This window comes from Mustelus asterias, chromosome 1 (assembly GCF_964213995.1).
Source record: "Mustelus asterias chromosome 1, sMusAst1.hap1.1, whole genome shotgun sequence".
Lineage (NCBI taxonomy): Eukaryota > Metazoa > Chordata > Chondrichthyes > Carcharhiniformes > Triakidae > Mustelus > Mustelus asterias.
Window position 1 is genome coordinate 38,276,036 of NC_135801.1, and position 13,327 is coordinate 38,289,362.

At 43.7% G+C, this 13,327-nt stretch overlaps 1 protein-coding gene across 3 annotated transcripts in view; it reads left to right on the forward strand.

The window, feature by feature from the left end:
- The window catches only part of bbs7 (Bardet-Biedl syndrome 7), a 64,387-nt gene extending 56,390 nt beyond the window's left edge, over positions 1–7,997 (forward strand). For all 3 annotated transcript variants that reach the window (XM_078211441.1, XM_078211452.1, XM_078211463.1), the window contains exons 18-19: positions 5,089–5,212; positions 6,284–7,997. In XM_078211441.1, the coding sequence (XP_078067567.1) occupies positions 5,089–5,212; positions 6,284–6,417 (258 nt within the window). In that variant the 3' untranslated portion in view covers positions 6,418–7,997. The remainder of the gene's footprint in view (positions 1–5,088; positions 5,213–6,283) is intronic.
- Positions 7,998–13,327: the final 5,330 nt, after the last annotated feature.

A 13,327-nucleotide genomic window follows, 5' to 3' on the forward strand; every position in this document is an offset into this window, starting at 1 on the left:
ACCCTTTATGGTTCTTCCATTTATCATGTAGCTCCTCCCGACATTATTCCCACCAAAATGCATCACTTCGCATTTATCAGGATTGAACTCCATCTGCCATTTCCTTGCCCAAATTTCCAGCCTATCTATATCCTTCTGTAGCCTCTGACAATGTTCCTCACTATCTGCAAGTCCTGCCAGTTTTGTGTCGTCCGCAAACTTACTGATCACCCCAGTTACTCCTTCTTCCAGATCATTTATATAAATCACAAACAGCAGAGGTCCCAATACAGAGCCCTGCGGAACACCACTAGTCACAGGCCTCCAGCTGGAAAAAGACCCTTCCACTACCACCCTCTGTCTTCTATGACCAAGCCAGTTCTCCACCCATCTAGCCACCTCCCCCTTTATCCCATGAGATCCAACCTTTTTCACTAGCCTACCATGAGGGACTTTGTCAAACGCTTTACTAAAGTCCATATAGACAACATCCACGGCCCTTCCTTCGTCAACCATTCTGGTCACTTCTTCAAAAAACACCACCAGGTTAGTGAGGCATGACCTCCCTCTCACAAAACCATGCTGACTATCGTTAATGAGTTTATTCCTTTCTAAATGCGCATACATCCTATCTCTAAGAATCTTCTCCAACAACTTCCCCACCACGGACGTCAAGCTCACCGGCCTATAATTACCCGCGTTATCCTTCCTACCCTTCTTAAATAACGGGACCACATTAGCTATCCTCCAATCCTCTGGGACCTCACCTGCGTCCAGTGACGAGACAAAGATTTGCGTCAGAGGCCCAACGATTTCACCTCTCGTCTCCCTGAGCAGCCTTGGATAGATTCCATCAGGCCCTGGGGATTTGTCAGTCTTTATATTCTCTAACAAACCTAACACTTCCTCCTTTGTAATGGAGATTTTCTCCAACGGTTCAACACTCCCCTCCGAGACACTCCCAGTCAACACATCCCTCTCCTTTGTGAATACCGACGCAAAGTATTCATTTAGGATCTCCCCTACTTCTTTGGGCTCCAAGCATAAGTCCCCACTTTTGTCCCTGAGAGGTCCGATTTTTTCCCTAACAACCCTTTTGTTCCTAACGTATGAATAAAATGCCTTGGGATTCTCCTTAATCCTGTCTGCCAAGAACATTTCGTGACCCCTTTTTGCTCTTCTAATTCCCCGTTTGAGTACTTTCCTACTTTCTTTGTACTCCTCCAGAGCTCCCTCCGTTTTTAGCTGCTTGGACCTAACATACGCCTCTCTTTTCTTTTTGACCAGTCCCTCAATTTCCCTGGTTATCCACGGTTCTCTAATCCTACCCTTCCTATCCTTTTTTACAGGCACATGCTTGTCCTGTAGCCCTAACAACTGTTCCTTAAAAGACTGCCACATACCAGATGTGGATTTACCCTCAAACAGCCTCTCCCAATCAAGAGCTGCCAATTTCTGCCTGATCCCACTAAAGTTAGCCTTCCCCCAATCCAACACCTTACCCTTGGGACACCACTCATCCTTTTCCATCACTATCCTAAAGCTAACAGAACTGTGGTCACTATTTGCCACATGTTCCCCTACCAAAACTTTGAAGACCTGACCGGGCTCATTCCCCAGTACCAGGTCCAGTATAGCCCCCTCTCTAGTCGGGCTGTCTACATATTGTTCCAACGAACCCTCCTGTACACATTTTACAAATTCCTCCCCATCCAGAGTCCCTGCCCTCAGCGATTTCCAGTCTATACCAGGGAAATTGAAGTCTCCCACTACAACAACCCTATTTTTCCTGCACCTATCCAGTATCTCCTGACATATCCATTCTTCCACTTCCCTTGGGCTGTTGGGGGGCCTGTAGTACACCCCCAACATAGTGACTGCGCCTTTCCTGTTACTAAGCTCCACCCAGAGTGACTCGTTACACGACCCCTCTGAATTGTCCTCCCTCTGCACCGCTGTAATATGCTCTCCAACTAATACCGCTACTCCCCCACCTCTTTTGGCCCCTCCTCTGTCTCGCCTAAAACACTTGTACCCTGGAATATTCAGCTGCCAGTCCTGTCCCTCTTTCAACCAAGTCTCTGTCACCGCAACCACATCCAAATTCCTCGTGCGCATTAAGGCCCCAAGTTCGTCTGTCTTACCTGCTACGCTCCTTGCATTGAAGTATAAGCACTCCAGACCTCCAGGCCCAGTGAGGTCGTCCTCCCCCAGAGTGCTCTTCTTTGCCAGCCTTGTCCCAGCCCCAAGCTCGTCCCCAGCCTCCACACTTGTAGACCTAATATTTTGATCCCCACCCCCCTGCCATACTAGTTTAAACCCCCCCGAACTGCACTAGCAAAGCTCCCAGCCAGGATATTTGTGCCCTTCCAACTTAGTTGTGACCCCTCCCTCTTGTACAGGTGCCATCCTCTCCTGAAAACTTCCCATTGATCTATGAAAATGAAGCCCTCCCTCCTGGACCAGTCCTTTAGCCAGGCATTCATTTGTACTAGCTCCCTATTCTTAGCCTCACTGGCACGAGGCATTGGGAGCAGCCCAGAGATGGCCACCCTAGTGACCCTACTTTTTAACCTATTTCCCAACTCCCTGAATTGCTCTCTTAGGATCCCCCTACTCTTCCTATCTACGTCATTTCCACCAATGTGTATAATGACATCCGTTTCTTTATCTTCCCCTTTTAATATGCCTCCTATCCGCTCGGAGACATCCATTACCCCAGCACCAGGTAGGCAGACTACCATCCTGGAGTCCCGTTCGCACCCACAGAACCGCCTGTCTGTGCCTCTAACTGATGCATCCCCCACCACTATCGCTCTCCTAACCCCTCTCTTCCCTTTCCGGGCCACAGAACCTGACTGTGTGCCAGTGACCTGGTCACTGTGTCTTACCACTGGAGAGGCACACTCCTCCACACTATCCAAAACAATATACCTGTTTTGGAGTGGTACAACCACAGGTGACCCCTCTTCTAACTGTTCACTCCCCTCCCCTCTCACACCTGTCACCAAGCCCTTCCTATTTTGAGAGACCGCCACTGGAGTACTCCCTGGTACTTTACCCTTCTGCCCTTTACTCCTCCTAACTGTGACCCACGTGTCTTCCTCCCGATGCCCCGGTGTAACTAGTTGCCTATAACTCCTGTCAATTTTTCTCCCATTTTCCCTGACTAGACTAAGGTCAGCGATCTGCAGCTCCAGTTCCATGACACGGTCCCTCAAGAGCTGCAGTTCCACGCACCTGGCACATATGTGAACCTCTGGGAAGCTAGGTGTTTGCAGGAACTCCCACATCCCACATCGGAAGCACTGAACTGGCCGATCACTCATACCTGCCCTTATCCTTTATAGGGTTGGATAAAAAATAACTAGCCTTGCCTCGCCCTTTCAGCCTAAGCCCTGTGAGCCAAAGCCCTTATAGTTCACACTCTGCTCCCCACCCACTCCACCGCCCGCTGCACAGTGCAGCCGGCTTTTTATACTCCCGGCGAACGCCCCAGGTAACTGCCTTTTATACTAAGACTCAACCTCCCAGAATCCCCTTCAGCTGACCTCACTTCCTCAATTCAAAACCCTGAAAAAAGCCCGCGAAATATACAAGGAATACCCTTAAATGAATAAATGAATAATTAAATCACTTCTTTGCTTTCTCTCAGCACTCCTGCTAAGACTCTCTCCCCCAGTCTCACTCCAGTCAAACAAAGAGCATGGATAGAGAGGAATACTGGGGATCAGGACAATTGGAGCTTTGGCAGGGAGGGGGGATAAAAATGTCCAAGCATTTCCTGCAGAACCAAGAGTCGCAGCAGCAGCAACATGGTGAGCAGGTATAGTGTTGAGAGAGGAAGCAGAGAATCTCAAGATGGCAACTAAAGGAAATAGGTTTTAAGGAGGATTTTACAGGAGATGCAGGTTGCGATGCAGCGAATATTAGGAAATTATTCGAGAGGTTTGCGTCAGACAACAGATGTATGTTTAAATAAGCAAAGGAGCAGCGGTGGGGTAAATGGAGTGCACGATACACAAGAGACCAGTTTGTGGAGCAGTGTACAGAGATAAGTAGTATGGAGGCCATGAATGGATTTGAAATTTACTTTTGAGATGTTGGTGGTGGGACTTGCAGGTCAGTTGATACAGGAGTGATTGGTGAGTGGGACTTCGTGAAAGTTCGGATCTGGGCAGCAACCTTTAAGATGGTGCTCATGTTTCAGGCACCTTCTGCAAAAGCCAGCAAAGAAGTGAATGAAACCTGGGTAAATAGTGAAAGGTTGTTCCCAATCATGGGTGAAAGAACAAGGGGATAGAGAATGATGATTTTCACTGTGCATCTTGAGCTCCAATACATGGATGAAGGACATGCATTAGGGCCGAGTGTAGGCTGGACACAGTAGCGCAAAGGATTTGGAAAAGCAATCCTAATCTTCCATGTTCTGCAATGGGACAGTGAAATGCTTTCCCTGCCATGTCTTCAATATTCTTCAACAGTCCTTATTAAGGACTGCCATTTTGGTGACTGTAGATCTGGAAAGACTGGTCAAAGCAGGCATTTCTTAGTTTTTCATGCATTTTGCAGAAGGTGCCTGAAACATGAGCACCATCTGGTTGCTGCCCAGATCCTAACTTTCACGAAGTCCCACTCACCAATCACTCCTGTATCAACTGACCTGCAAGTCCCACCACCAACATCTCAAAAGTAAATTCCAAATCCATTCATGGCCTCCATACTACTTATCTCTGTAAACTGCTCCACAAACTGGACTCTTGTGTATCGTGCACTCCATTTACCCCACCGCTGCTCCTTTGCTTATTTAAACATACAGCTGTTGTCTGACACAAACCTCTCAAATAATTTCCTAATATTTGCTGCATCGCAACCTGCATCTCCTGTAAAATCCTCCTTAAAACCTATTTCCTTTAGTTGCCATCTTGAGATTCTCTGCTTTGGTTCAATGCCAATTTTTGTGTGACTATGTTTTTGTTTTGGCATATTTCTCTTCAGTTAAGAATGTCATATAAATACAAGTTGTTATGTTAATAGCAATAGTAAAATATCAAGGGTCTCTGGAACTAAGTAATGATCTGTGTGATCAGGTGATCCATTTCATTGCAGGAGCTGCAACTGTATGAAGGAAATGTGGATTTCCTAATACCAGAATATCGTTGCATTTTAGAGGAAGCTGATAATCTGCTGGACGAGTATAAGAAACAACCTGCTCACTTGGAGAGACTGTATGGCAAGTACTATATATAACTGAAGAAAAGGAATACTATGACTAATTGAAAATATTGAATTATGCTGATAATGTCTCTTCTAAGTGCAGGTTACACAGCACAACCCGGGACCTTTTCCATTGCTATTAATTTCTCCACTTCTTTTAAAACCAGTCATGCTTTTTAAGTCTCAGTATGACTTGCAATATTAATACTTTTGAAATTCTTCTTAATGGGATGCTATGTCCCAGTGCAAATATTCTCAGGTGCATCAGGGAAGATTAAAGCTCCTAAAAAAGCAAACCTAGCCATGAAATGATCTCCTTTGCAGCATTGGTGGGGTATGGGTCCACAGGTGAGGATCATTCTTTGTACCTGTAAATATTTAATTAACAGCAACAACATCTTTTTATATAGTGGTTTTAACATTAAGGGTGATTATCAGTGAAATATTTGACACTAAGCCATATTAGTTCAGATGACCAAAATCTTACATGAAGAATAATAAGCATCCTAAAGGGGGAAAGTGAACTTGAGAGGCTTAGGAAGGGGTTCCAGGACCTAGGTAGCAGGAGGCAATGTCATCAGTGGTGGAATGCCTAAAATTGGATACACAAGAGGCCGCAATTGGAAGAGTGCAGAGATCATGAAGGCTTGTCGGGCTGAGAAGGTTACAGATATAGAAAGGGGTAAGGCCACAGTCACTGTCACCTAAGATATCATTTGTGACTTTGATAACAAGTGTTCCACACTTTGGTAGGACAGAAACCCAATGGAATGTTTCAGAGATGTTGTAGGAAAGGTGAGCTTGGATTGGAAGGTGACAACATGTTCAAGGACTTTCTACATCATTATCAAATGTTCAAAACTGTACTCGGTGCATTTTCTACATTATAGTAATAGCTAGCTACACTAAAGTACTCCAAAAGAGCATAGACATACCCAAAGGACCGAATGGCTTGCTTGTGCTAGATTGTTCTGTGATTGTTAAACTTCCATTGTTACACTGCAAAATAAAATCCATAGTACTTTAACAGTAAAATCTAGATGTATCTTTATATTCATACTAATTCTCTTTTTTCTTCCACAAATAGGCATGATAACTGACCTCTTCATAGATAAATTCAAATTCAAAGGCACCAACGTGAAAACCAAGGTTCCTCTTTTGCTGGAGATTCTAGATAATTATGATGCTAAAAGTCTCATGGCCTTCTTTGATTCAGCCTAGAGAAGCTACCCAAAGCCTGTTGAAAAGCAAATGTAATATTCCTGACCATGGCTATTTTATAGTAGTAAAATGCTATGTTTTGAAGCAGTAGTGGAACCGGCAATCAATTTTATTGATGGGGAGAAGGAATAAGAACTGATCATGTTACTGTAAAGGTGTCGCAAGGGATGAACTTCTTTCCATCATCTGCTGTGACTTCAGTAGATGATCCGTGGGAACCCTGGAGAAGTGCTACAGAGAAATTTTATGCTGCTTCTCCACGTCTACATGGATCTTCCTCCAAATTCATAGCTGATGAGTGGGAGAACCCTTGTGGAATTTCACCCCTCACTGTCCTGCAAAAAGCCCTGTTATAATATGTAAATACCAGTATGAGCATACTTTTTTAAAATGTTAGTTGAGAGATGTAATTTTTAAACCCTTCTTTTCTAGAGTTTGAAAATGATAGGTAAAAACGCCATTCTTTTAAAGTTATCCAGAATGAATGTTCCACCCACCAACTCCCCCAACCTTCCCCTCATGCACTCCACCTGTACCCATCTTGAATGTAGATTGGTGCTTCAGGCAACATCTAATGGATTTTGGGAAATCGGCACTGAGTCCAAAAATCAATTTTGAAATATGCCTTGTGATAATCCAGCAAGCCTGGAATGAGGTATTCTCCCACCTGATTTTTCATCATTTACTTATACATGTGTTTACAATTCATATAAAAATGTCTTTTTTTCCCTCCTGTGAAATTTGGTGATAACGGGCACAGTGATTTTAAAATCTCCTTCTGAACCAGCAATATTGTTTAGATTTGTCATCATAAAATATCTGGTATCGACCAGAAGCCCATATGTTTTGTAGGTTAATGATGTACAGGTTAGGTTGATTGGCCATGCTGGATTGCCCCTTGGTGTCCCGAGATGTGTAGGTTGGGGAAGATTGGCGGGGTGGATGCATGGGCCTGTGGGGATAGGGCCTGGGTGAAATGCTCTGTCAGAGTCGGTGAAGACTTGATGGGCTGAGTGGCCTCCTTCTGCACTGTAGGTATTCTATGAACATGTTAATACATGAATCTTACAAGTGTATTTGCCATCTGTGTGTGCTAACGTGCACTTTATTGAGACATATCAATTTTTGACATTGGGGTAAAAATACATAGGTATGGAACTTTTCTTATTAACATCATGTACATATAAAATCTTGTTAATATTGTGTAATACTTCTTGGAAAATATTAAATAGTGCAATCCCCTATATGTATTGTTACAGTAACATTAGTTCTGGAAACCCTTTTCAATGTTATTGTTTGTTGTTTCAGTCCTCAAAGTTTCTGTTAAATTTCAGGAACTGAAATCTTACCAGGTCAGTTCATATGCAACAGTGATGGTCACCTTGCAGCAGATATAATCTATCATTGCCTCTCCAATAATGTTACATTTAGGCAGTAAGTTGTTTGCTGAATTGTTTTTAAAATTTTATTCTTTCATTGCACTATTTAGCCATTGATGCAGTGATTGTATTGTAAATAGAACTGATTGTAAATATGGTGATACTGAATATATCAATATTAAATTGTAATATGTTCATCAGATCTCTGTTACAACACTTTATTGGTTTGGTGACGCCTTTATGTTGAGAACTTGACAGAAGAATTGATGTAAAATGGATTATGACAAAGGTACATTATCCCTCTTCATCCTTCTTTACCTGTGTGCAGCCTTTGACATGGATGACCACACCATCCTCCTCCAGTACACCTCCTTCAGTTAATTTTCTTCTTGCTCCTGTACTGTTGCTTCTGTCACCCCAGGATCTATTCTTAGCCCCCTCCTATTTCTCCTCTTCATGCTGTCCCATGGCAAGATCATTGAAAAACATTGTCAGTTTCCACAAGTAAGCTGACAATTGCCAACTCTACCTCACTATCACCTCTTTGGACCTCTCTAATGATAATGCTGCTTGTCTGAGATCCAATACTGGATGAATGGAAATTTCCTCTAAATAATTAGGAAGTCTGAAGGTAGTGTTGTCAGTTGCTGCCATAAACTCCATTCCTTAGCTACTGGCTCCCCCCTTTCTTTAGCAATATGCTGAGATTAAACCAAGCTGTTTGGTGTTATATTTGACCTCGAGATGAGTTTTTTAACTATATACCAAGATGGCCTATTTCCATCTCTGTAACGTTATCTAAGTCTGCCCTGCTTCAGCTGTTCTGAAACCCTCAATCGTATCTTTGTTATCGCCGGAACGGCAGGAATGTTACAACGCACAAGGAGGCTGTTTGGCCCATCTCCTGCCTTCCTCAGTAACCCTGCACATTCATCCTTTTTAGATAACTGCCTGATTCATTTTGCAGGCTTCAGTTGAACCTGCCTCCCCCACGAACATACAAATTGGGAGCAGGAGTAGGCCACTCAGCCCCTCAAACTTGGTGTGCCATTCACATTCCTGCCTCCCCATGACAACCTTTCACCCCCTTGTTAATGAAGAATATATCTAGCTGGAAAATACCTAGATTCTAATCTACTGCCTTTTAAGGAAGAGAGTTCCAGAAACTCATAACCCTCCAGAGAAAAAAATTCTCCTCATCTCCATCTTAAATGAGTAACCCTTATTTCTAAACACCGATCCCTGGTATTAGATTCTCTGACAAGAGGAAACATCCTTTGCACTTTCACCCTGTCAAAACCCTTCAGGATCTTAAAGGTTTAGATGAAGTTGCCTCTTACTCTTCTAAATTCTACTGGATACAAACTTAATCGCTCCAATCTTTCCTCATGAGACAACATGCCCATTCCTGGTATTAATCTAATAAACTTTCTCAACTGCTTCTAAAGCATTTACATCTTTCCTTAGATAAGGAGATCAGTACTGTACCCAATATTCCAGATGTGGTCTCACCAATGCCCTGTACAGCTGAAGCATAACTCCCCTACTTTAGAAGTCAATTCCCCTCACAATAAAGGATAACATAAGAACATAAGAAATAAGAACATAAGAAATAGGAGCAGGAGTAGGCCATCTAGCCCCTCGAGCCTGCCCCGCCATTCAATAAGATCATGGCTGATCTGAAGTGGATCAGTTCCACTTACCCGCCTGATCTCTATAACCCCTAATTCCCTTGCCGATCAGGAATCCATCTATTCGTGATTTAAACATATTCAACGAGGTGGCCTCCACCACTTCAGTGGGCAGAGAATTCCAGAGATTCACCACCCTCTGAGAGAAGAAGTTCCTCCTCAACTCTGTCCTAAACTGACCCCCCTTTGTTTTGAGGCTGTGCCCTCTAGTTCTAGCTTCATTTCTAAGTGGAAAGAATCTCTCCACCTCTACCCTATCCAGCCCCTTTATTATCTTATAGGTCTCTATAAGATCCCCCCTCAGCCTTCTAAATTCCAACGAGTACAAACCCAATCTGCTCAGTCTCTCCTCATAATCAACACCCCTCATCTCTGGTATCAACCTGGTGAACCTTCTCTGCACTCCCTCCAAGGCCAATATATCCTTCTGCAAATAAGGGGACCAATGCTGGACACAGTATTCCAGCTGCGGCCTCACCAATGCCCTGTACAGATGCAGCAAGACATCTCTGCTTTTATATTCTATCCCCCTTGCGATATAGGCCAACATCCCATTTGCCTTCTTGATCACCTGTTGCACCAGCAGACTGGGTTTTTGCGTCTCATGCACAAGGACCCCCAGGTCCCTTTGCACATTCTATTAGCTTTTCTAATTACTTGCTGTACCTCTATTCTGGTCTTTTGTGATTCATGCACTAGGACATCCTGATCCTTCTGCACTATAGGGTGGCACAGTGGTTAGCACTGCTGCCTCACAGCTCCAGGGACCTGGATTTGATTCCGGCTTTGGTGACTGTCAGTGTGGAGTCTGCATGTTCTCTGTGTCTGTATGGGTTTCCTCTGGATGCTCCAGTTTCCACCCACAGTTAGGTGCATTGGACATGCTAAATTCTCCCTCAGTGTACCTGAACAGGTGCCAGAGTGTGGCACCCAGAAATGGATGCAATACCCCTCTAGGCCAATGCTTGATCCACTTGACCTACTTCATAGAGTTATAGAATTCCAACAGTGCATCATTTCCAAGAACTAGGTCTAGAAGTTCCTTCTTTCTCATTGTACTGAAAACAGGAACTCTTGCCCCTCAGTGCCCTTTATACTACTATTGCAGTCTATATTTGGATAATTAAGGTCACCTATTACAGATATCATGTAAGTTTTGCACCCCTCTGTAATTTCCCTGCCTCTACATCGTTCCCACTAGTTGGTGGCCCATAGACAACACCAAGCAATGTAATCTCACCTTTTTTGTTATTTAGCTCTAGCTAAATAGATTCTGTCCTTGACCCCTCTGGGACATTCTCTTTTTCCAGCACAACAAAGCTGTCCCTCATCAATACTACTACTTTCTCCCCCTTTTCTTCTTTTCCGAACAGCTTGACAACTCAGCAATCGTATTTAGTCTAATCTTGACCATTCCAACGTACTTCTGGCTGGCATCTGACACTCTAGACTCCAGAAACCTGAAGCATCCAAGAGGGCATTTTCTGCTCATAACTTACAGCAAGGCCCATTCCCCTAATACCCCTTTAAACGTTGACCTACATCGGTTCCCAATCCAGCAACACCTCAATTTAAAAAATTATCATCCTTGTTTTGCAAACCCTTTGAGGCCTGGCCCCTCTTTGTAATGTCCTCCAGCTCCATAAACCTCCCAGGTATTAGCATTTCTCTAATTCTGGTCTTTTTAAGTGTAGACCAAGTGGTGAACGTGATGATGTGGCTACATAGGTCATGTGGCGGGAGCACGGGAATAATCCCCGGATCTCAAGCAGAGCACAAGTGTGTAGCTGTTGACCTGAGCAATAAACTACATTTATTGGACGTACTTGATGTTGGTGATTTAAGGAACCCACAACATCCTACATGGTGTTGGGAGTTGGCAGTATGGCACAAGGTCTTCGCTGCCATCGATCAACTCTCCTTTCATGAAAATATTGTAGATAGCTTTGAAAAGGAGTGACGTATTTACCACGATGCTGTACTTTCCGACAAGTTGAAGAAGGTATAGGCATTTACCTATTAAGCCTTGCAGACCCTGAAGGAAAATTTGAATTGTTTATTTTCCAGACAGAGAAGGAAAAAGACTCTGGGATAATCTTACAACAATTCAAAAACACTTGTCTCCCAATAAAAAACCTAATTCTTGATAGACATGTGTTCAATTCCATGAGCCACAAAGCAGATGAGTCAATACAATTCTAAAAATATCAACAAACAAATGTGTGTTCGGAACTCTCACTAATGTCCTAATCAGGAATCCAATAGTTTGTGGAATATGTAGTGATTTAGTCCACAAACAGCTACTGTGAAAAAAAGACCTAACATTTCGAGCAGCCATCAGTATCTATATGTTAAATGAACAATCTGAGAAATGAAGCAGAGATTTTAGGTGGAAAACTGAAGTATTTGCAGTACAGGGAGTGCCCTGCTTCAACTGCAGTGGCCAGCACCCTCCGAACGGAACAGCTTGTTCTGCATATGGTAAAAATGCAACAAATCCAGGAAATTGAACCACTTTGCTAAATGTTGCGGACACCTCCCTCTGGTGCCGTCTGCATCCAGAATGGCAGACCAATGGCTTTTGCTTCAAGGGCCCTCACTGACACTGAGACTCGTTATCCATAGATTCAAAAGGTACTTCCTGCTTAGTTTTCACCTGTCAGAAATTCCATGACTTTATGTGGTCACCTTGCAACTATTAAAACCAATCACTAGCCACTCATAACTATCTTTAAGAAGCCTCTTTGCACTGTGTCTGTACAGTTGCAATGCATGATGCTAAAGTTGCAACACTACAACCTCAGTGTTGTCTGCAAACGTGGCAAGAAGTTGTACTTGGCTGATGCCCTCTTCAGAACTTTCTTACCAACCGCAGATCGTGAGGAAGACATAGGCATTATGGCAATGGAGATGCTGTCACCTCGTTGAATTCAGGAACATAAACAAGCCTTATAGGCAGACGTTACATGCAGACTTCATCAAGCAATTCTCAAGGGAGCTTCCCCATGAACTCCACACATTCTTTGCATTAGAGAGGAACTAACTGGACAGGATGGACTAATACTGTGAGCCAGTGATTTGTCATCCCTACTGTTCTCTAGAGGTACTGCAACAAGGGCATCCCAGGTTGGAAGCAATCAGGTAAAGGCGCCAGGGAATAACTACTGGCTTTCCAGGTATACTGACATGGAGAGGGTAATCTCCAGATGTGCGCTGTGCAATGTGCTCAAGCCACATCAAGTAAAGGAACAGTTGCAGAGGTCCCAGGCGTCCCATGGTGATTCACAGGAGCTGCCATTTTCAAGTGGAATGGTAAATAACATTTAGTCATAGTTGATTCATATGCTTGGTGATTTGAACGCGACGACTTGCCAAACATGACGAGTATAACAATAATCATTAAGCTTAAAAGACACTTTGTCACACGCAGCATCCTACAGAGACTTATGACAGACCGCTTGCCAATTTGTCTCCACTGAATTTCGCAACTTTTCACAAACATGGGACATATCATGAGAAGCCCCCTGCATCCACAGTCAAACAGTTTGATGGAATGGGCGGTTCGCCCAGCCAAGAGTTTTCTTGGGAGATATTAACAGGTCGCATAGACTATTAGCTGCCCTCCTTAGTCTGCAAAATCTTCCTTGACAGCACAACAACTTTTTTCCAGGCGCACCAGGACCACAAATCCTCTGCCAAGGCTCTGCTGCAGCCCAAATCTGAAACTAAAGTGAATGAAACCCTCTTGCAACACAGATTGAAAAGCAAAATGCACTATGATTGCGATGCCCATAGACTCAGCCCTCTAACTCCAGGACAAACAGTCAGGATACAGAATAC